The following is a 24,541-nucleotide window of genomic DNA, read 5'->3' on the forward strand; positions in this document are numbered from 1 at the left end:
AGATGAACAGCGCCGCGCCCAGGCGCCATGGCTAGATGCGCTCCTGGCGGTGGGCGCCCAGCAGCCTCCTCTCTTTGTGCTGAATGAAAACAGCATTTTCTCCCTGCTGCCGCGTTATTCCCGAACACTGGCGGATGTCGGAGCACCTGTAGCTGATTGTGGATCACAGCCTCAGAAATCTCGGATTGTTTCCCACTATCTACTGGAGACGGGCTGTGATGCCGTTTGAGGAAGCGCAAATGTAACCTAAAGCCTTTTAGGTGAGGGAAGCTTTTCTTTCTAAGCCGCTCTGTGTGCCTGCTGGTGCAGGAGGGAGCATGGATAGGGATGCTTTTCCTTTGACTGGAGCACTGTGTGGATTTGTAGAGCAGGCGTGGAGACTGAACTGAGGAGAGGGACCTAGGCACCTCCACTAACCTCACTTTTTCACCCTAAAATACTTTAGTTTGTTGTTTCACATTTTCAAAAGGAGTATAATATATATTTTTTCACCAGTCATGGGGAAAGAGGAGTGTAAAACAATGCTGGATGCTTTGAACAAAGTCACAGCCTGCTACAGGCACCTGGTCATCGCTCTGGGAAGCACATCAGATTCCCAGAACCTTCGCGAGGAGCTGAAGAAGACCCGCAAAAAAGCTCAGGAGCTGGCTGTGGCCAACAGGACTAAACTGACCACCCTGCTCAAAGACAAAACCATCAGCACAGAGGACCGAGCGGAGTACGAGCGCCTGTGGGTACTGTTCTCCAGCAGCATGGAGCTTCTGGAGGTGGACATGAAGAGATCCTTGGAGATAGGGCAGGACTTTCCGCTTAAAGTGCCCACCAGGCACCTCATCCAGACGGGCATGACTGGCAGCACCAATGCGGTGGCCGCCCGGGCCATGAGCGTCCAGAACATGAAGTATGAGGCGGACAGTAACATCGACACGGCGGACCTAAGGGACCTGCAGAGCGAGATCACCCAGGTGAGCCAGATGATGGAGGAGATGGAGATGAAGGTTCAGGTGGCACCATGGGCGGTGGTGGCCAAACAGGAAGCGGGCGCGGAGCTCAAATCCAACATGAGTGTGGGGAACTCTTCCGTGGGTGTGATCTCCATCTGCGAAGAGGAGCCCAAAGATGATGAAGGTGGAAATGGCAGGGAGGGGAGCTCTGCGTCCATTGGCGCCGTGGTGGTGTTCTTCATCATCGTAGCTGTCGCTCTGGTCCTGGGATACTTAGTTGTCAATATGTAGGGATCTATCTGAGCAAGAAGGACACCTTCTTCCACAGTAGGAAGCCGTGTGAAAAGGCAAGAGCTTCACAAGACAGAGAGGGAGGTCTTGGAGCAGTGAAAAAAAATATTACCCAAAGTTATAAATCTTATGGATTTGTGAATGTATTTGATGGAGCAAAGGAGTTGCACTTAATAGAACATAGACTAGTACATTAAAGTCAGTGTGCCCATGAGAGAGAATGGCCACGAGTCCTTAAAGCCGTTTGGAGGGGGAATAGGTCAAGTATTTTTGGAGGAGTGGAAAAAAAAAATAGTCAAAAATTACGTGATAGTGTCTGGCCATCAAGGGGATATACACCACACGTAATCCAAATGGATTAGTGGAAAAGCTCAAGCGTAAATGTTGGCGATGGTTAAGTATCCCCGGTGATGTCCATCTGACTGATGCTTTAAAGTCTCACTTTCATCCAGAAGAATCAGATGTGTCCAAACAACAGGAGAAACATCTACTCTAAAAATACGGTTCATGTTTTATATGCCTTTGGAAACTAGAGCCAGCAGTTAATCCCAACTCATCACTTTGGTAGGGTGTGCACAAATCCGCACTGTTCCACACTCCTGTCAGCACAATTTTAATGCATCATAATAATCTCTGCAACCGCACTGTAATGGACCTGCGTCTCACTCAACTCGATCAAATTTCAGCGGCTGCATGAGGAGGATGAGATGTGCACTGTCATTTGTTATTGCACCTTTTCACTGTTAAGCCAGTTCTTTCTATTCAGGGTTTTCTTGCAGTTTTGAATGTAAAAACATTACATGTGAATGGAAGATTTGTACATACAGTCCATACTGCAGTTTCAGGTCATGTAAATATAATCTAGTATATTTATTATAATAAAATTTTGAAACTCACTTGAGAATGTGTTTTAAGTTCAAATAGATCTGGTGCTACACATCTATGTGCATTGTATCTATGCCATGTGACAATGCCTTGTTGCCTTTGACATAAATCTTATCACTGCTGGTTGGGACAAATGTCAGATCCAGTGGGTCTTCACTACAAAGCTGGAGATACATACATCTAATGCCCTTAGTGGTATTTCAAGCAGGGGATTAGTCCCAGACTTAACAACCTTAGTGTTAAATTATCGTTAAAGGAGAGTGACACAGATGCTCCTTCAGCTCCTTAATAGTTTTAAATGTAAGAGTCTTTGCAGATATTTTTGGACTGGCACGAAGGCAAGTCTACAAGTAATGGGATAATTGTCCCAGGCTAAAATTAACTTAGTAAACTATATATATAAAAAAAAATAATAAAGATGTGGAATTGACACATAGCTTCCAATATTAAAAATGTGAAACAATGATTAAAGTTCAGAGAAAATGTATTTAGATGTGTTTGGTATTCATCTAAAAAACAAGATGACCAACTAAAAATCAAAAAATAAAATTGTTCCTTGGATGAAAAAATCATCAGGTCTTTTTTTAAGAAAAGATTTGCTGGAGTCTTGAGGAATATTTTTGTTTAAAGGTATTTTAATCAGTAAAAAAAAATTTGCATAAAAACATTAAGAGTAAAAATAAGATTTAAACTATGCTAACATTGATGTTTTTCCAAGTTTGACAAGCGCTATACTGGAGAACATAAACTGTTCAAAGCTAAGCTTTAATGAAGAATGCATCAACATTGTGACAGCACATCATCAGTCTCCATGTAATTAGAGATTCTATTGAACAGATTAAACATAAAGCTTAGATTTTAACATTTTGAAGGCTTTAAAAACATAAATTATTAAAGCCTAGGAAAACTGTAAAAAGTTGAACTGTTTTTTATAGAAACCCCCTACGCAAGACAGGACTTTTATGGGACGTCTGATGAAAAGCCTGCCAAAGTCAGTGTTAATTTAATGCAAACAGGCCCCTCATCAGGTCATTAGTAAATTCCTGGTATTGCATTGGCATTAGCTGCATTAAGAAATAATCAACACATTTAATAACAGCTTATTCATTTTTATAAATGGCAGCCATTTATCTTGGCCAATAAATATAAATGGCAGAGAAAATATAATGTTTTATGATGGCAGTCACTGTAAAATGTTATATAACCATCCAATAAAGCCGGACCTTTTTTTTTTCATTTATAAGTTATTGTATAGGTTACATACCGTTCAACAAGTTAAAGATTGTATATCATTTACTAGGAGAGACACATTATATAGATTAATTATACTGAGACTGATGCTTTCCAGCCTTTGATTATTGATTTCCAACGCAGCTACAAATAAGTGTCATGTAAGGTTAGACTAGAAAGCACTCATTTGGTCAATCAATCAATCAATCAATCAATCAATCAATCAATCAATCAATAAATCAATCAATCAATCAATCAATCAACCAAGTTTGGTATAAAAATCCTACTTCCATCTGTTAAGCTGTTTTTATATCCTTGTTTGTTGCCAATATCTGTACTAATTCTTATTCAAAATCAACTGTACTCTTTTCCTTTTTCCTTCCAGTCTGTGAAAAATGACCTTGCAGGCCTTTGAATATTTACCAGTTCTATAACTCAAATAGGTTTTCTACATTAAAAGGGTAGTATGTGTATTTTTGTTACAGTTTTTTCTTTTTTTTTACAAAATTACAACTAACTGGTATAATTCTGGCTTAGATTGTATCTATTTAGAAAAAAACAAAGGTTGTGTTTTTAGGACAGTGAAGAGATGACTCACAGACAATAACAATACACTTTTACAAACATGAGTATAAAATGTTAAAAGCTAATAAATTGCGATCTAAATAATAATTTTTATAGCACGGACCATTTTCATTGCAGAAGTATCGCCTATATAAAATACTTAATTGCTTTAAAATCCTACAGATTAGTCTTTTATTTGATTATCTAGGTTATAAATTGTCTTGCAGATATGTTAACATCAAAGATATTTTGCATACTTTAACTGAAACTATTAAAAATAAACACTTCTTGAAGGGGAACAAAAAACTTGGGATATTAAAAAAAACAAAAAAACAATAGCAGCTGCCTTAGTTTTGGTGAAATAACATTAAAGTATTGAATTAATATTAATATAAAAATACAAGTTTGAAACTTAATTTTACCAACTAAAGGTTTAAGACCTAATCACTCAATAACTTTGTCTTTGTGTCTGTTGTAACATTTTTAAATCTGAAATTATGGATTTCTTTATTCACCTTTCTGAAAAGAAGAAAATAAACATTGACTCGAAATTAAATTGACAACAAATAGAGCTCTGGATATAAAAGTATCATTACTGATTACACCAGGCATTTATTAAATGCCAGAAGAGCTAAAAAATAAAAAATAAACAGCCCTCACTTTGGTAAAAATAAAACAGAAAGGTCTTTATCAAGGTGTTAACAGGTGTACTGGCAAATTCCCAACAGGAAACTGGTTTAAGGTTTGTTTTTCGGCATTTGGTCAACTTTTATTTTTCAGCTTAAAAAAATATTGGGTAAAAACTTTTTTTCTGTCTCTCAGTGCTTTCTTTTGTTTTTAGAATACATTTTGGTTATTGGTTAAAAAGAGAAATGTGGCAACACAATAAAATACGCTGACTACATTTGTGAAATGACCTTGAATAGAAATCAGTGGCTGATGAGTCTACATCTGAGTCACAATGAGCTTACAGACATGCTGTTTATTATTGTAGTTTTTTCACAAGTTCTGTAGGAATGACTCATTAACCTCAGCTATCTGGGCTCCAAAGTCATGACACACTTCTTGCTACTCCTAGAGATAAAATATATGAAAATTTTAATAAATTAAACATGTGGGGAAATTAAAGAATTTTAGACAATAATGTCTCTTCCCTTGAATTATTAAATAAAGAGTTTTTCAATTATTCTTTGAAGGTGAGTTTGTCTTTTTTAATGATCAAGAGACATTTAACCATTTAAACTATTGCTTGTAAACTCCAGGTAATATGAATTGAACAGATTCAAGACAACAAGCTGAATCACAGAGGTAAGATACACTCCGAGGGCAGAAACAGACCAGAGCTCAGGCACTTATTCTGGACTTCGATGCAAGGTTTCCAAGGCTGTGGGTTTCCATAGAAACCCTTAACAGACTGCAAACAGCACAGAAGGTAGAGCGGTGCTATTTCAACTCGCCTCCCCCTTTCCGTCACTGCCGTCCAACACGCACACACACACCGAAGCAGAAGGATCAACAAGAAGACAAAATGTCAACATCTTGTCTCTTGCTGTAAGAAATATGCCAAAATGCCCAAAGCAGCTGGTTATGTATAAGATCGCTGGATGGAAGTGTTTCATTTAGGTCAGATTTAATTAATGGTCTTACAGGTGACACAGTAACACTGTGATCAGTTGGGCAAAAAGTATTAAATAATCTCTTTTGTTTGTTTTTTCAGTGCTTTTTTTCAGGCTGTCATACACTGCATAAAATTGAAATCTAAATAAAGTCATTTGTTCCTGAATTGAGGAAGAGAGTGAGACATTTTGCAAGTGGAACAAGACAATTTACATTTAAAATAAGAAAACACAATAGCATTGTCATATTTCAAATGCATATTATCTAATTATTTTAAGAATAAGTATACTCATCACATTGGCAAATCATCTTATTTACCTTCTCAAATTAAGTGTAAACACACTGAATTTAGGAATTTTTTACTTAGTTCTAGATCCTTTTTGGAGCGTATGTTTATAAATAAAAAAAAATCCAAAACTGCACTCAGATTCTTAAGACAAAGATAGAAAGTATGAGTTTACAAAAAATGTTATTTAAAGCAGGCATCAGGATAAGCTTTAATACTAAACGTGTATTATGTCATAGTGCTACACTTGAAATGGACTTGTTCACTCAAATTGTGCAATTTTTCAAAACATCTCTAGGTTTTACCCAATTTTTTTTAAAATAATTATATGATGGACAACTTTACACTCATAGCCATACAGAAGAGCATTAAAAAAAAAAAGCCCCCATCTTTGAAAGACTTCTCTATAAAAGGTCACACTGAACTGGTTTATTAGAAGGGAAGCATAAAGTGTAGCATGATGCTGCATTTCTTTAACTTTCTTAAAAGTCATCAGCTCGGTCCACCTCCATTATATTTTTTTCTTATTTAAAGAGGTGCTGTCTGGTGCATCTAATATGATCCTTGTCTGACGACAGATGTAGAAAACAGAACTATGAGGACAGAAAGTTCTGTATCTCTGTTCATTGATAAGAATGCTGGCAATGCCTTAACAAGAATAAAACTACATATCAAAGAAGCAAACGTAACATACAGTAACTCCTACATAACACATCTGATGGACGTTATTTCTCATCCACCATTATCTTATTGTGAAGAATACTGCAGTGAGAAAGGAAGACCCCCGAATGTGCAAAGGTAGAAGACATGCAGTGCTTCCCCCACTGATAAATGCAACCCACTGGGACACAGCGCAGTAAATTATCAACACACTTCCTCTCATCTTTAAAGTTTACACTTAATATTTTAGTTGCTGTTTTTTTTTTTTTTTTATTTGAGCAAAGCAAAACAATGTTCTGATTAGCAGTAGACTTACATTGATTACAGCATCATTTGTTTATGTGGCTTTGACTGTCTGCAGGCATTGATTTACAGCCAAAAACGCAGATTTCTACATTCATTGTGATAAATTCAGCAAAAATATACTAGGAATAAAAGTTTTAACTCTTTGTGGTTGATTTCAACAGCAAAAGTGACCAGTGAGTTCAGGCAAACAGTTTCATCTAAGATGTTACTAATTCTTTTTTGGGAAAAAAGGACATCCATCAAACAGTTACAACAATGAGTTTGATCCTCTGCTGTCTATTAGATGACTTTCCTCCGTCTAGGTCAGTTTAGATCAACTGTTTTGCATGTTTACTTAAATGACTTTATGTTCTGCACACAATTCAATAAAACGGAGAAGATACACCAATGCATAGGACTGAACAGAGAGGCAGAACTACTGCAGCACTAAAGAATTAAACATGTAACTCCTATGGATATGTAGCTACAGGACTAAGCAGCATTATACAAATGTCTGCCACCTGCTTTGAAAAACAAAAATAAACACAAAATAACACTAAATTACATTTAGATTTAAAGTTGCAGGGATTTTGTTGAAATACACGTTATTAAAACAAGCATGTTGCTTTTAATCACTGACATATCTCCTACGGAGGACCAGCAAAAATACGGTTTTGGTTCTTGTTTTGACCAAGAATGAATTAAACACACAACACAATATTTTACGTAATCACTGACGAAATGGACACAGCAGAGATAATTTTTTAAATAATACATGTGGTATTGTTAAAAAAAAGGCTACTTCAGTTTTGCACCGCATTGAAAAGTGCTACACTTCTGCTGATGAGTACACGGCTGTTTGCCCATTTACATTTTAAAACATCTACATAGTAAGTAAAAAGAAAAGGAAAAAAAAATGCTTTTGAAGATTGGAGACATCAGAAATCGCTTTTACTTTTCCTTTAGAGAAATTTTTATTTATAAAAAAAAAAAAGATTGAAGAGAAAAAAAAAATACAATAATTTTTACACTGCCTTTTATTTTATTTTACCTTTATGTTTGATTTTTTTTAATATCTTGGAATTGTTGAGCTTCCTGTAACTGAAGCACTTTGAGGTTTCATTTGAAATCTAAAGTGCATTTCAAATGTTTTATTATTACTAATATTTTAATAAAGGTTTAGTAAAGGTTTAATAAAGGCCAACAAAACAGGTTTTATACAATGAAAACAAATGTTTATTTCCAACTTATTTATTTTATTAGAAGCATAAAAAATCATCATAAATAAATATTCTAAAAATACCTATTAGACTAGATGATTTGAGGATGAACAGAGTAGTGAGAAGGATTCCTCAAGCAGGAAACATAAACGGTCACCTGATGCCCAACCATGGCTGTAAAATATGCAGCATCTCCTATTTCTTCATTGTAAAGCACCTGGAAGTCAGTAGCTTAAGCATAAAATCTGAAGCAAAAATACTCAAAACAAGTTTATCAGCTGAGAGTTTAAATATTTTATTAATTTCGTTCATTGTTCTTTGGAAATTTTTCTCTGGATAAAATTCAAAGATCAAATACAGCTCCTGTCTGAACTTGGCTGATTAGCAACAACAGTTTTTCAAATAATTCAATTGACTGCATCTGAAGAAGATGGAGAGCTTTATACCAAGAGATGCCTTCAAGATGATCCAGACACCAACAGTAAGAAAATGCAGTAATAATTTATTAAAAGTCACCTGTAAATATCTTATCACTAAAGTTCACAATAATCTCCCTTTTTCACTAGAGCGGAGAAAATCTCTAAGTTATTATTAAAGCTGACTTTTTGAGTTCTGTGGGAAGGTTTGCTCCACAGCAGGGTGCAGATGGTTATACTTGGGTTTGACAGTGATCTGTAGAGTTGCAGTGTAAGGATCTGAGATCAGTATACGGTGCAGCTTCGAATCATCAGGTGAATCGTCCATCCGAGAGTCTTTGGGGAAATCACCGACTGCCTGCTTGGAAGAGTCCACAGGATAAAGTTTGTCTCCTAAGAAGAAGACAACACAACATGAAGTCATGTATAGGTAGCTACTAAACCCATTATCAGAAAGGGATTAAAAAGACATTGCAACAATCAGGAATTTTCTGCACGGAACTCTAAGCTATGTATGTAAATCCTTTTCATTTTGATGATTATGCATACAGATAAAAACCCTTAAAAACCACTTTGGAAGAAAATGTGACTATTAAATAGGAAAGTAATGGAAACATGTGGTGTTACAGGATAATATGCCAATCAACTCTAAACGCCTGCAAAGGTTCCCTGAGTGCTAAATGGTCTGAATCAGGATCAGAAGGTCATACGTGTGGAAGCCTGCTGACTTTATAGATGTTCAAAAGATAAGTCTATGCTAAAATGTAGCTGTTCAAAGCGCTGTATTCAAGCAAACTACGACTTTTAGATAAAGGCAACTTCTGTATTTCAGTTGGGAATCAATGTCATAGTGACTGGAGAAAGAGCGGACAGGCAATTTTTTTTTGTTTTGTTTTGTTTTCACCTATCCTGCAAACAGGAAGCCTGGGTTAATTTCCCAGCTGGGGGGAATGAGCTGCCAGTGTGGGTCCTTAGGCAAGACCCTTCATGCTAATGCCTGCTTTGGGGAGTGGCGGCCTAGTGGTTAAGACATAGAGCTTGGAATCCAGAGGTTGTGTGTTCAAGCCCCATTCCCATAGACTTAATTTCGTTGCTCTGTACTTGTGACAGTGTAATGACAATAAAACGCTGGTAAAAAGAAAAAAAAAAGTCCAGGCTGTTTGTAACACCATGGTGACAGAAATTACAGGGGAAAGAATGTTGAGAGAAAAAAAATCTATGAGCAATGATGTCAACCAGCCTACTATGCTATGACTTTCTTAAAATGATATTAGGTTGGTAGTTATACTGACCAACATAGTGGACCACCAAGTTTTCTAAAGTCCACACATCTATCTACCAGGACATTTTAAGCACTTCATGCCTCCTTCTGTTGACAAACTAAATGGAGATGCTGATTTCATGATTTCTGTACAAAGTCCAGTAGTTTGCTTTTAACTTTTTTCTTGGAATGACTATAACCTGGATTGTTGTCGCATTCCTATCCTAAAGAGGCTGCTTCAATGCCCATGGTATAACTGGGATAGATTAAACTATAACTGGATCTATATGCATGCCAAATTGGAAACTAACCTTACAGCCAGTCACAATAAAAACATATTAAACCAAAACAACAGTTTAACTAGAGAGACATTACACTGACTGCAAGACTATAAAAGGCTGATAAGATGAAAAGGTGGAAAATAAGTTAATAAACATTTTATTAAATATGAAGCTTTGGGATATTATAAGTGGAAGATGGGTAATATCCATACCCAACAATGTAAAGGACGTTATACTTATTTACAATAATACAGGTTGATGATGCAGCACTGATGCAGTAATTAAAGCAGACGCCCAACCAGTTACAAAGTGTGACGAAATAATAACTTTTTTCAGAAACATATTTCAGATTTCTCTTTAAAATATTTCTTATTATTGACTTTGAGTTATATTCTGATAAGACTGTTCAGAGAGATAGTAAATGGTCTGTATTTATAAAGCACTTTATTAAGTCCGAGGACACTACTTTTCATCCACAGATGCAGGATAAATGCCAACCTCCTGAACCATGGTTGCTCATCTGTAATACATCTACTAGATAAAGTCACTCCTTTGTAATAACTGTCTTTAGTGGTTTTAGTTCATTATCTATAAGCCTTAATCATTCAATCACTTATTAAAAAAAAGTGATTTAATAAGTGATAAGCCAAAACAGAAAGCCTGTTTTTTAGAACTCATCACCCTGGATTCAGACACAGGCTTTCCTTCACCTGCAGCAGCCCAATGGCGGTGAAGCTGCTTAAAGCTGGGTTTAAACCGAAAAGAAAGTTAGAGCTATTTAATGTTTAAAAGCATTTTTTAAGCTCAGCAAAAGGCTGAATCTGTGAAGCCCCTGAGGATGACTCTACATGTAGGCTCAAAGTGGGTTGAAAGTTAACCAGAAAATGCAAGACATGAAAACATAAAATGCCATTACAGAGGGAAAAAGGTATCTGTTTAGTCTTTAAATACTGTCATTACGGGGTTTGAAGCAAGGGGTGATACTGTGGTGTGTTAAATCATCAGCCTACCACATTTGGTTTCAAATAGCGATGATGTAATGGTCAGATTGCTATACTCAAAGCAGTCATCCTAACCAACTAACTTGTGAGATCATGGTATCCAACAGTGTCTATCTTCTAAATATCAGTTATTGGAAGAAACATAGCAGATAATTAGCACCTGGCAGAAGTGAAATATGCTGCTGATCCTGCAGGACAACCACAGGCATCCACTGATCGCAGCCTTCCGTGGCCCGCTGGTAGGCGAAGCTGTGGAGCTCTTTCAGCAGTGGGAAGCGGCAGATGCGGCTAAGCTCGTAGAACTGTGGAGGAGCGATCCAAAGCTGCCGCGCCTGGTAGCTCCGCAGGATCTCCGAAGGTGACGACCACTTAGACACAGAGCAAGAGGTAAAGTTTGGTTAAATCTGCCGTCTTTTCCCTGACGTCTGTGAAATCTTAAGAAAATCACAATAATCTAATATGGTGAATATGCTGATGTTTTAGACAATCAAGCTGGTTATCTTTAACCTTTGAGATAAAGCAAAACAGTTAAAACATTTTCCAGAGACATTAAACAAATCAAATGGTAAGTAAAAACTAGTTTTAAACTGGTGATAACATGTATGACATTTCCAAGATGATGGAGCACTAATTAAAAATAATACGTCAATTTCCTGAAAGGGATTCATCAGCATCGACCAATTTGCTTTAAATAATTTAAAGGCAAAGGACAACACACAACAGCCAATTCAATTATATGTTCATCCCTAGCTAAATATGCTGATCAAGTCTTCAGGTCAAGTTTTGAAAGATAAAGGCCCTGGATATCCAGATCCCGGGATCATATATGAAACTTGATGACAGTTAATTCAACTTAAGAATTCAGATGATGGTAGTGGTGTTGCCTTGCAGGGAGAAGGTTCCAGGTTCGATTCCTGGTCCAGGGTCTTTCTGCTTGGTATTTGCATGTTCTCCCTGTGCATGTGTGGGTTCTCTCTGGGTACTCCGGTGTCCTCCCACATTACAACAACAATGACTGTTCGGTTAATGGGCATCTCTAAATTTCTCTTAGGTGTGAGTGTGTCCAGGGTGTACCCCGCCTCTCGCTCTTAGACTGCCGGAGATAAGGACCGGCCCCACCGTGACTCTGAGAAGGAATAAGCAGGAGAAAATGGACGGATGAATTCTAATGATAGGCTTCAAGGTGGCACAGTGTAGCGCTGCTGCCCTGCAGGAAGAAGGTCCTGGCATTGATCTGTATCCTGGGATTTCTGCATAGAGTTTGCCGGTTCACTGCATGTGTGGGTTTTTTCTGGGTACTCCAGCTTCCTCCCAAAGTCTAAAAGTGTTTGTGCGTGGTTTTATTATTGTGTGTTGTTGTTGTTGACATTAATTAAACAGCACTTAGAACGAGCAAACCTCAGCTGCATCTGTAGGATATGTTTTCAGGTCTAACTTTTTATAGATTTCTGAACTCACCTGAAAGCGTTCAATTTCCCTCTCATCTTCCAGAGTTCTGGGGATCTCCTGCAAGCAGCACATGAAGAAGGCTGTGTCAAACCTCCTCTTCCCATATCTGTTGCTGGGGGTCAGCCAGTTCGCCCACTCATGCAGAGCCCAGATGTTGGGCAGCACCTCCAACTCCTGACACATCCTGATGAAGTTGGAGGGGTTCCTGTTCACCAGAGCTCTCCACTTTGAGAGCTCATCACCATCCAGTTCATGGGCTCTGTGATGCTGACTGCAAAATGTGTCCTGGAAGCTTTCAATGAGGCGCTTCTCTTCTGTTTTAGGCACAACAAGCAACACCCCCGATTCCTCAAAAGTCTCCCTTACAGCGCAGATTCGCAGAGCGACCTCTCCAGGGATGGGAGAGCCGAGTTTTAATCGGTTGGTGGCAAATATCGGGGGTCTGCTCTCCGCTGGCTGCTTAACGCTCCTCAAACCAAAACCAGGGGAATTAAGAAAGGATTTAAAGACGTCCAACCAATCGCTTGAAAAGTCAGAGGAATCCAGCTTACCGCCGGGAAAAACATAGGCGTTAGGCATGAATGTGCTTTGAGCGCTACGTTTGAGTAACAACACGTCGTAATCGAAGCGGGAGCAGCGTGACGTGCAGCCGCTGCCTTCCAGCGGTGTCCTTGATGACAAAGTGTCCAAACCGAGCCTGCGTCCCGCGGTTAGGATGAGAGTGGCCGCCTCCTTCCACTGCTTCAGAGAGGTGTTCATCTTCAAACTATCAGGGGGGTTAACACTTAAAAGGTTTGCGGTTTGTGAAAGTTTGAAACAACAGTCAGCTGCTTCTGATTTGTTTTGGAGGAAGTGACGTTTGAAGAGTTATGCACCACTAGCGCCACCACCAGGCCGGAGGCCTCTTCTTCTTCTTGTTTACATTTTTATTGTGGTTGGCAAAAACGTTATGTGAGCATTACCGCCACCAATTGGTAAGGAGTGTGAACCACATGCCAAAAAAACAAAAAAACAAACAAACAAACAAATAAACAGAAAAAACAACAACAAAAAAGACTATATCCTGTTATACAATTTAAACTGTTTCAAAAACTGAAATATAACCTGATATCCTCTACTTCCTGATTCATTTTCAGTAAATCAATAATGTCAAGTTTCATTTTCATATTACTAACTTTCCTAATTAACTTGTGTCTCGGAATCAAATATTTCCTACAACTCAAAATATCATGTTCCACTGTCTCATCTTCCCCACGGTCACATTTCCCTGTCTGATGTTTCCCTATTAAAGAAATAAAATAAAATAAAAATAATGACCTATTCAATCCTGTGTGTCCTATTCTAAGTCGGGAAATAATTATATCTTCTCTCCTGTTCCTTTCTGTTCTTCTCATTTGTCCAGTTAGGCCAGAGGCCTCAGAGACCCATGGTAATACGTCACAATTGTTTTTAAGCTGCTACTTAGAACCTGTTCTTTTAATCTTTATTAACAACTGTATGTTGCAGTTTTAATTTTGACAGCACATTTAATTCAATACCATTTCACATAATTTATGAAGATAAAAAACGTTTAACTTAAAGATGATAACATAAGATGAGACAAGATAGGATAATATATGTTTATTGCAATTTCATGTAGCATGCAAGAAATACTCAGCGGCTCCCAGCACTAACAGCACACACTGAAAACACAATTATACATAGATTATTAATAAAGAGTGGAGTAAGCATCCAATAAATGAAGGGACATACAACTAGTTAAGGGGGTTGGAAGAAAAGTAAAACATTAAGTATTTTTTCAAAGTAACAGTTTAGTTGATTTGATTTAATGTCTTTTAGTTTTACATAAGTTAAATATGATTAAATTTGATCTCTATCTAATTTATGAGATATGTTGTAATGCTAGTCCTTCTGTGCAGCCAGAATTTTAATTTAATACATGAAATTATAGATTTTTTTGTTGTTGTTCTCATTACACTGTCACAAGTCAGAGCAACGAAATGAACCCTCTGCATTTAACCCATCCCCTTTGGGAGTAGTGGGCTGCCATTGTGCGGCACCTGGGGAGCAGTGTGGGGTTAAGGTTCTTGCCCTGAATGGCAGTCCGTGAGAGTATGTGGGACTTGAACTCAAAACCTCAAAATAAAATTCAAAATAGATCAAATCTATTTTGTACAAACAGTTAATGTATGTTCTTTTTTGTTGTTGTTGAAAATATTGCTCAAACAAAGTTTTTTCTTGGAATTATCTTTTGTATAAATGGTACTCCATAAATGAACTTGTCTTGTCAGACGGTGGTAGTCTATTGGCTTGGGATATATTTTTTGGCAAAATTTGAGCTGCTTATTTTCACCCCTTTATAAAAAAAGGTTAATGGCTTATGGCTACTTTAAGCAAGGCAAGTAATTTATGAAAAATACACCAACATAACTTTAGTCCCTATTATTCACCTGACCAACATGCATTAAAGCACCTTTGGAATGTGGTGAGACAGTAGATTGCCATCATCAATGTGCAGCTAAAAAATCTGCAACAGCTGCGTGATTCAGGGCAGCATAGTGGTGCAGTGGATAGCACTGCTGCGTTTAAGCAAGAAGGTTCCTGGTTCGATTCCTCACTCAGGGTCTCTTGCATGGAGTTTGCATGTTCTCCCTGAGTAAGCATGGGTTCTCTCTGGGTACTCCGGCTTCCTCCAATAGTCCAAAAACTTGACTGTCAGGTTAATTGGCTTCTCTAAATTCTCCTTAGGTTTGAGTGTGAATGGTTGTTTCTTCTATTTGTCTCTGTGTTGTGCTGCAATAGACTGGTGACCCTGCCTCTCGCCCACTGACAGCTTGAGATAGACACCAGTACTCTTTGCGACCCCAGCAGGGATAATGGTGTTGGAAACTATGTAATTCTGTCCTGTCTAAATGGATCAGAATCTTTTAGGAAGGTTTAACAGCTAAATAAATCTAATTCTCAATGAACTAAAGTAATTCTGAAAAACTAAGTAGGTCCAACCAGATTCTGGCAAGATCAACATAAAGTGGCCAGTAAGTGCATTCTTACTGTGCAGTCTTTGTAACAATAAGAGAGATATGCAGTTTTACTAATTGTATCACATACAGCTCCTTGAATCAACTCATTAATGCTTCACAGCCTGCTGCAAAAACCATGGAGGGCTGTCATTGTTTGATTTAATCAAACAAGAACCTTTTATTTTATTTTCATCTCATGAATCAGATTTATTTAATTAAAAACAAATCTTTACAGAATTGTTTTTAAGTTTTTAAGCATAACATTTCACTGTCTCAGGTGTGGTCTAAGCTAACAGAAAGACCACATTGTAAAAAAACAAGATGAAGTAAAGATTATGGGGATTTCTTTTCACATCAACGGTCCTTTGAAGGCAGCATTTTGTGGCTGGGAACAAAATCAGATTCTAAGCTTTCCCAAATGTGTCTGAGACTCAGTCATATTGTTCTTTTTCTTCATGGGGTTACTGAGTTTATATGTCAGTGTGTTCCTGTGCTAGAAGATTACAGTCTCCTGTGAGGCAACTGTTCAACAATCCTCATGCAAAAAAGCAGGTGAGCTAGTGCTTTGGAAGGGATACAAACTATTATTGTATAAAAAAAGTTGATTTTAGGAAAACTTTACCTTTTTTAAACTGTATTTGTATATGTGAGCTGTGTTGCAATGAAAATCATATCAGAATTCTTGATGTCACCTTTTAAAACTGCCTGAGTAAAAAAAATTTCAAACAAATCATCAGCATCATTAGTCCAGTCATGACTCCGTCAAGGTATTACACTGTGTAAAAAAAAAAAAAAGGAAAAAACTACAAAAAATACAATATATTAAACCAGTGTATAATGAAAAGGCAATGTGCCACACACAAATCCACACACACACACATACTCAAAATGTGCATGCCCACAACTTCAGAGGTTTCATATATCTCTATCAAAGAGCCTTTGTGAAGAAGTCGGGTTATTTAAGCTCCAATGGAAGGAAGTGATTCAGGGTTTTTAGTATTAAAAAAAAGGAAAACGTTCAGAGTTGACATTGTGACTCCATCAACCAGAAATTCAGCTCTAGATGCAGTAATAATTTTAAAATGTGTTTAAAAAACATTGAATACAGAGTGTTTTATCTTCCACACTAGTATCCTGTTAATAAATCATAATAAAACTTAAAACAACAAACCAAACCTGTTTAATATTGTCCTCTCATAAGGTGTTGCTCAGTTTCTCTGTGGATGCTTCAATCGAAGCTCTCACCACTGCACAGTAATAACTCATGCATTTCTGTTGTGGGTGTGAGCCATTCCCCTTTCTGTTTGGGACTACCTGTCATGACCAATAAGAACGAGGAACCTCCCACCAGAGGAGTGTGTTCAGTTTCATGGAGCCACAATGTTTCTCTCAGGTCAGACTTTCCTGCTGCCCTTCCTTGGCTAAGCATCATCTATTTGCTGTCATCAGCTGCATGTTTTTGAACAAGCTGCTGTGGAAATTTATGGACTCTTACCAAAGGGCTTTGAAACCATAAGTAAGTGAACAGATTAGATGATTTCCCAGGTTAAATTATTGATGTTCTTTGCTTCTTTAGCAGTTAAACACTTGTTTCATTATATATTAACAAATGGAGAAGTTAAATATTATCTGTGGGGGGATCGAAATCAACACCTAGGCTTCCTGTGATGTGTCTCCTAAAGTTTATGTGACTCTGTGTATTTTCTAAGAATTAAGAAGAATGTATTAATAATAAAGTAATTTGCTAAAGACCAGAATATATATTTTACATTTAAATTCCAAACTCAGTTAACTTTTTTTTTTTTTTTTTTTGCTATCGTACGATAACAGACACCTATCTAAAACTTTGTTTTACTTTTTGCAGATGTTAGTGCATGGGTTAATAATAAAAAAAAAAAGTTTTACAAACAAAGACAAAATGTCCCAAATGTTGCCCAAATATTTACTAGAGTAAATATTTGTAACAATCCAGAATCTTACAGACTCGAATAGATTTTAAGATAATCAGCTGTTGAAAACAGTAACCTAACCTGGGTTCAACAATTCTCTCTTGGTATCAATAAAATAAACTAGTACATATTATTTTCCAATAAAAACAAATGACTGCAGCATAACCTGAGATTGTTGTGACAACTAGCTCTAAAAGATGTCCCTTAGTTCCTAGATTGTAAGATCATACTGAAGATTTCACAAAAAGCTGTCTAAATATGGCAAGGCAGCTTTATTTATATAGCATTGTACCAAAAACAATTGGAAACACACAGTGAAAAGAATATTGAGAGATAAAAATGATAATAAAATGATTAATAATAAAGTGAAAAGTTGCACTAAAAACGTAAAATAACAGTATTTAGATAGGACAATCAAAGGTTGCTCCACACAAATATGATTTAAAGCAAATTTATGTTTTAGCACTTTGTTCGTGAAGTACGCACATTTTTTTTTTCCTAAACAAAAATTAATTGCAAAACACAGAAGCCAAAGAACATGGTTATAAAAAGGAATCAAACATAGCGTAGAGGTCTGCCAGAATAGTTTCTGTTGTCATAAACTTCACAGACTTGTTCATTACATTGATTGATGACATTTATCTTCAGAATGCTTGAGAACTGTATCAAGATGTTAGCCAACACAACCATAAATTTAGTCTTCGTTATTCTAATCTGACTTCCTATCTTTACAACCAGGAATAAAAAGTTGCTTACAGCGAAAAAAAAACAAAACAAAGGCAACTTAGAAAGTTACTTTAAACTATAGCGGTTTTAGGATTAAGCATAGAGGAATCACTTTGATGAGGAAGCTAGAACAAATAATTTCAACTTCGGGTTTCAGGAACAAACAAAATTATGTAGTAGAACTGATGTACGGGCATTTAAAAGCTTTGTTTTTCAGTTGATTTGTGATGAAGCTGTATTCTGATTCTATTTATCTATTTCTCGCTGTTAATTTTATAGACTAAGTAATCTATCGTTGTCAGTTTGATATTAGATAATTTAGACTAATTTATTTGTCTGTTTTTGGCAGGCAGATGCCTAAGTCAATGATAAAATGTATCTTTATCTAAATACATGTCTGATGCTGACGGGTTAATAGAATAAGATAGGATGAAAATATCTTTAGAGTTACTCCTTAAATTAAGTTTAAACTTCGAATCAGAAGAAATCTTCCAGATTTCTTTAAGATTGAGTCTTGAGAAAGTCCCTTTCAGTAGATCCAAAGTATCCAGCCTTAGTATTGATGAAGCGCAGTTTCTCATCTCTAAGAGGATTTTTACAGAAACACTGTTCTGGCTAAAAATCAGGAATTTAAAATCATTAATAATGGAGATGACAGTATAACTTATATATCTTTTTGGCTGACATCTCATTAAGTTGTTTTCCCTGTTGTCTGTTGGTTCCTACCCTAGTTAGATTGATCAAAGAACATCTTAGTGGAAATTTTCTTGTAAAACTTATCTCTCTTTGTGACTTTAGTGACTGCAAACATATAAAAACAGTTGAGTAACCGTTAACGTAACTGTTGGAAGTGCTGAAACCCAATACTTCCATTCGCTTTATAAAAAACACACTCTGTCTGACATAAGATAAGGCTAAATCTTTCCTGGTTTTGTCCGGTTTTGATTAATGAACCGTTTCTAGTTGACAGATACTAGAATAATGCAAATATGTATTTGCTTTTAATATACAATAAATGTCAATAAGTTTTTTTTAAATAAAAAAAAAAACTCTATGATAGGTTAAATATTTAAGGTGTCCTTCCACAAACATTTTCCAACAGATTTGCTGGAATTTGGCCCATTTTTACCGATAGAAATGGTGCAACACAGGTTTAGGCCATTTTATCGACATGCACTTTCAGCTTCTCCTACTGGTCATGTGTTTCCTATGATACTGACATCACGCCTTTGGGATTCCCTTATCTAAAACACAGACTTCATTGCCCTTAAGCCAATTTTTACCTAATATGAAAAAAGGCTTCATGTTTGTGTTGAAGTAACCGTTTGAGCTCAAGTCTCAAAACAGGAAATTATTCTGAGTAATAATTAATCAAAACTGAAGAAAAATATGTTCAAAAACAGATAATGTTTTGTCCTTAACTAAAAAAAAGCTATTGTTATGGTAGAGCTTTTTTTTTTTTTTTTTAAGGACTATTAAGCATAGCAGAAGACTGTGAGCGTTTACCATGATAAGTCCCCTTGGAATAATGCAGGCAGTAAGAAAGGAGGTAGGAAAAGGAAGCAGAAGGCTTCCTATCAATGGTTCATTTAACATAGGGTCCTCTAAATGTTCCTGTTTGGTGCTAAAGAGCTATACAGATTCCCACAATCCTTTGTGTGACAGAACATACTGGCACAGCATACCTCATGGAGTTTAACACAATTATATCATTTATTCTGTGTCACACATTTTGTGTGTACTTACCTTAATATGTTTTAAGTTCTATGGTGTAGAACTTGGGCTGCTCAATGGCGCAGTAGGTAGCACTGCTGCCTTGCAGCAAGAAGGTTCCAGATTTGATTCGCGGCCTGGGTTCTTTCTGCATGGAGTTTGCATGTTCTCCCTGAGCATGCGTGGGTTCTCTCCGGGTACTCTGGCATCCTCCCACAGTCCAAAAACATGACTGTTTGGTTAATTGGCTTCTCTAAATTCTCCTTAGGTGTGATTGTGTGCATGAATGGTTGTTTGTCCTGTGTGTCTCTGTGTTGCACTGCGATGGACTGGTTAACTGTCCAGGGTGTATCCCGCCTCTCGCCCAATGACAGCTGGAGATAGGCACCAGCACCCCTCGCGACCCCAGTTGGGATTAAGCGTGTAAGAAGATGGATGGATGGTGTAGAACTTCAGCCATTCGCTACATTAAACTAACTTTTGTTTTTCATAGTTCTTTTCCAATTCCATGTGCATTTCTGTCATGTTATAACGTCCATAGGCCTGAACGCTGTCCTGATTTTACACAGCATTTACTAGTTCCTATTCCTTCACCTTTCTGTGGAGGAATAGGATCCAGGAACAGGAACTCGGAGCTTCGAAGAATTAGACTTAGACATTAGACTTTGAAAGATTTATTTTTGTCATTTTGTATACACAAGTGTAAACAAAAACAAATTTCTTTTCTCTAGACAATTTCATTTTTTTAAGTGCAACCTTGATAAGGTAAGCAGCAGTGATAAAAAAAACAAAAAACAAAAAAACATGGTGATATTAAGTCTCTATATCTAGTTATGGAATGCATATAATTCATGTTTGCTTGGCAGCAGTGATGTCAGATGGATCTGGATAGGATCTTAGCATCCAAATGGGATTTTTACCCTGGTTGAAGAGGATTTGATGCTGGAGCATTAGGGGCCTGTTGCCTGGACTTCACCCCATCAGTTGTTGCTGATCATCTGCTACTGCCTCCAGCTCCTGAAGCACTTGATTCTCCTGGCTCAGGGGAGGAAGAGGACGATGATGACGATGCTCATAAAGATACTGTGAGGGTGGTAGACCCCTAGGTTAAGGATGCTGATGTGGTTGAAGCAGCAGTGGTGCCATTGGCAGGTTTAGCAGCGACAGACGATGCTGGACTTGGACTTGCTTCTACTCTTACTTAAACCATCACTCTCTCATCTCAAAGCTAAACAAAAACGGCTCTTTTTGAAGAAAATGCTTTTGTCACTGTTGCTTTACAACAAGAAGGCCCTAAGTTCAAATACCCACCTTTGGTCTTTCTTTATGGAGATTACATATTATCCCTGTGCATGTGTGGGTTCTTTCTGGGTACTCATACTGTACATAGTGTGTAGTACTAAACATCACAATTAGATTGACTATGTATCTGGTTGAATGTCTCTGTGTTGACCTGCAATAAACAGGTGACCTGTCCAGGGTGAACCATACCTTTTGTCTGACAGACATGTGGTAGAATGTGGATGAATGGAGGCTTTTAGTCATTATTCCCCATGAACCTTCTTCTTGATGTCTAAAGACACTGATTCATTATGTCCTTTTCCTTTTTTGTCTTTGCTCATACTGTATGGCATAACATGATGCTACCATCCTGACTTCCCAATTAGAGTTTGTGCTCAGGCTTCTAGTTTCATTTCATTTACAGTTTCATTTTTTCCTTAAAGAATAATAAGTTAATTATGGCTAAACACTTCAGTAAAACCTCAGGGCATGTCTCCTAAATGGATCTGGTTTATTATTTTTTTGTACTGATTCAGTTTATTTGTACAACAGCCCCTTTCTTTAAACAGCTTGACCTGTTTTCTAAAGGTTTCTTTACATCTTTGCTGTTATTTGCACACTCATATTTTTATATATTTTTAAAGGTATAGTGGAGAATTTTTGTGAATTTTTGAAAAGATTCGCCCTCTCCACTTAAAAAAAAAAATGCACAATCCTGTACCCGCTCCCAAGAGGGAATGCCTATCAAACGTGTGCAAGAGCATGCATGAGGCCATTTCTCCTTATGCATGCTCTGTTTAAAAGTTACTGTTTGCATCGCTCATAAAAGCTTACTTTATTTTCAATATTTGCAATTTTTCCACAATTTCAGACTCACCACAGGTAAGTGAAAATGTAGACGAGCATGTAGGAAGGCCTTATGTAAACATATCACCACAATGATTGACAATGATCCACCCAGATTTTCAGTTTTGCTTTCCTCTTGACACACTTTTCCCCATATGTACCCTTATATCATATTTTTATTCTATTCTATTGCAAAAATCCTAAAAAAAAAAAAAAATAAAAAAATATCGCAATTTCTAGTCCATCTGTCATTAACATTAGCAAATGTACATGCATTTTCTCATAACTGATTTAAAATAGGTAAGGTGTTTGTAACAGAGTCTGTGTAAACATATGTGGCTGTGCTGTTTGTGCTTCTCTTAAACAGAAATGGAAACAGACAGCATCAATAAAACCTCACAAAATGGAGCTACTGACAAGACTGTACACCCAGAGGAGAAGCCACCAGAGAAGGCAACTGTTCTTCAAAAAGATGTGAGTGTTAGTCTTTGTGTGACTCTGAGAAAAAGGCATAGTAAATGTTCACACCACACAATCCCATCATCTGAACCTTTTTGCTGTAATGTGAGACCAAGTGTTGCGTACCAGGCAGTGCCACTAAAAGTGTCTCTGCAGATTAACCCTGCCATCACCGGCTCACCGTGCCTTTCCAAACTCTCTAAGTTCAAAAGTCCTGAGATACATTTTGGAGAAACTAGGTTTTGAAATTGGATGTTTAAGTGTTGCAGGAACGCTGCTGTTTTATTTCTTAATGGAGTGGAAACTTGGAGGAATGTTCTACAAAAACGACTTCCTGTTTTATTAAAAATCTAAGAATATTCTTTGAAGGAAAGAGACTTCCTGAAAGAGTTCAAGCTCACCAAAACAAGCTGAGCTGCTGAGCTTATGTATAACTATTTTACTAATTAGGTCACACTAGATGAGTCATGGACACTTTCATGTGTCCACGAACTAAACCATGGTAATTTACAATTTTCAAATCCATCTTCCTTTCCAAATATGCTAAAAAAGCTTATCTTCTCAGAAAGAAACAAAATAACTTATATTGTTTTGTTATCCAAACCCATTGGACGCCCAAAAGCATTCATGTTACCTTTGTTTTGTTTGCCACAGTTATGTTCAGGCATAGTTACTGGAAGTTGCATGTGAGATTCTTATCTGTCTCCCACTCTCTATAACCCTTGAATTATAACAGCTTTTTATTGATAGGAAGAGACTAAACTTGAGCTTTGATTTAACAATGCATTCTTCTGCAGGTCAAACCGACCCTCTGGTTAACATTGAATAGTCAGGCCCATTGCCTGTTAGCATGTTGTTGATATGTAGGATTTAGGTAAAGATTAAAGAAGAATTTGGATGATCTGTTGCAAACTTTATTGCCCCTCTGAGCTGAAGCTGATTATGATTACTGACGTTAGAACGATATCTGATGGGATGTAGGCCATTGTTATAGAGTTGTTTTGTTGCTATTGTTTTTACTGTGTCTTGCACATCTGCCAGATGGTGAGGGGTTAATGTCCAGATATTTTCCATGACAAATGATAAACCAAACAGGTTCATTTCAGTAAACCAAATCATGGGTAGTCAGACATGGGAAGAGTACAGCAGATCTGGTGCATTACAAACATAACAGGGAGGAATGTCTGGATGCATGAACAGATCCTCTAACATGTGTTGAGTGTGGATTTGAAGGGGTGACAGAGTGGACATGATGTGGGGGGGTCAGGTCCATGTCCACTCTATGTTCCCTGACCTGCACAGAGTCCAGACCTTTGACCAAGTGCAGTGAATAAGATCAGTTGTTTGGATCTTGTTAAGCTTAGAGCTTCGACAAGGAAAGCTATAAGAGTTTAGATCAACTAGACGTTTCTCAGATTCATGTTTTATGGGGAGAGATAAAAAAGTCGTCATTAATATTCTGTTTAAATAGCGTAAGGATATAATGTTAATGAACATGCAAACATTACAGTTTCTTAAGAATAATCTGATCCATATATAAACTAATTAAGTTGCTTTAAAATCCTCTAAGGTAGATTTTTTTCCCCTCTTGGTATTTTCTTAGATCGGTCTGCTGAGTGGAATCTCCCTGATCGTGGGGACAATGATTGGCTCAGGGATCTTCATTTCTCCTAAGTCAGTGTTGCTTTACTCTGGAGCTGTAGGTCCTTGCCTCCTCATCTGGACTGCCTGTGGAGTCTTGGCCACCCTGGGTGAGACGACAAATCCTCACAGCATCACAATATTTAGCAATTAGTTTCCCCATCAGCCATATGTTGTCGCAGATAGTCCCATATACAGCGTTGTTTTCACTGTTTTGGGTTCAATTGAATGAATTATTGCTTTTATTGAAGAGTAACAGTATCATAGGATTGCAGTAGAGGAGGAAGGGTTCTTAAATGTCTGCATGTTTTGCATTTCCTAACCCTAACTCTTTCCCTTCAGGTCAAGGTTCTGTATTAAAGGTACTTCCATAGATGGTCTTTTTTGTCATTGAATTAAACTTTGTCTGCAACTGATGTGTCTTTTTTTTACAATGCAGTGTGGTAAAACCTGATTTTTTTTCTAAAAATCCCAAAACTTTAATGAGCTAAACTTTAACGAGCTATACCTCCTATA

General features: G+C 37.2%; 3 protein-coding genes across 4 annotated transcripts in view; 2 read left to right on the forward strand and 1 right to left on the reverse strand.

The window, feature by feature from the left end:
- Positions 1–215: 215 nt before the first annotated feature.
- Positions 216–2,457, forward strand: rgs9bp (regulator of G-protein signaling 9 binding protein). The gene has a single exon (XM_015378229.1). It carries the CDS (start codon positions 498–500, stop codon positions 1,233–1,235), a length of 738 nt encoding a protein of 245 aa, XP_015233715.1. The 5' UTR covers positions 216–497; the 3' UTR covers positions 1,236–2,457.
- Positions 2,458–7,969: 5,512 nt separating this feature from the next.
- nudt19 (nudix hydrolase 19) lies at positions 7,970–13,256 on the reverse strand. Its single transcript, XM_015378221.1, has 3 exons — positions 12,400–13,256; positions 11,102–11,309; positions 7,970–8,791 (listed from the first exon to the last, which is right to left on the reverse strand). The coding sequence occupies exons 1-3, from the start codon at positions 13,147–13,149 to the stop codon at positions 8,574–8,576; spliced, it is 1,176 nt and encodes a 391-aa protein (XP_015233707.1). The 5' UTR covers positions 13,150–13,256; the 3' UTR covers positions 7,970–8,573.
- Positions 13,257–16,822: 3,566 nt separating this feature from the next.
- The window catches only part of slc7a9 (solute carrier family 7 (amino acid transporter light chain, bo,+ system), member 9), an 18,657-nt gene continuing 10,938 nt past the window's right edge, over positions 16,823–24,541 (forward strand). For both annotated transcript variants that reach the window (XM_015378231.1, XM_015378232.1), the window contains exons 1-3: positions 16,823–16,926; positions 22,293–22,399; positions 23,988–24,135. In XM_015378231.1, coding sequence (XP_015233717.1) covers positions 22,295–22,399; positions 23,988–24,135 — 253 coding nt within the window. In that variant the 5' untranslated portion in view covers positions 16,823–16,926; positions 22,293–22,294. The remainder of the gene's footprint in view (positions 16,927–22,292; positions 22,400–23,987; positions 24,136–24,541) is intronic.

This window comes from Cyprinodon variegatus, unplaced genomic scaffold (genome assembly GCF_000732505.1).
Source record: "Cyprinodon variegatus isolate N-32 unplaced genomic scaffold, C_variegatus-1.0 Scaffold167, whole genome shotgun sequence".
NCBI lineage: Eukaryota > Metazoa > Chordata > Actinopteri > Cyprinodontiformes > Cyprinodontidae > Cyprinodon > Cyprinodon variegatus.

What these genes read in the sequence shown, in the direction of transcription:
- rgs9bp (XM_015378229.1), top strand. Translation starts at nt 498, where the DNA reads ATGGGGAAAGAGGAGTGTAAAACAATGCTGGATGCTTTGAACAAAGTC.
- nudt19 (XM_015378221.1), bottom strand. Translation starts at nt 13,149, where the DNA reads ATGAACACCTCTCTGAAGCAGTGGAAGGAGGCGGCCACTCTCATCCTA. An exon ending in GGGAAATTGAACGCTTTCAG is followed by an intron (nt 11,310 to 12,399) that starts GTGAGTTCAGAA and finishes TCTGTGTCTAAG; the next exon opens with TGGTCGTCACCTTCGGAGAT. An exon ending in GCATATTTCACTTCTGCCAG is followed by an intron (nt 8,792 to 11,101) that starts GTGCTAATTATC and finishes TCTTCTTCTTAG; the next exon opens with GAGACAAACTTTATCCTGTG.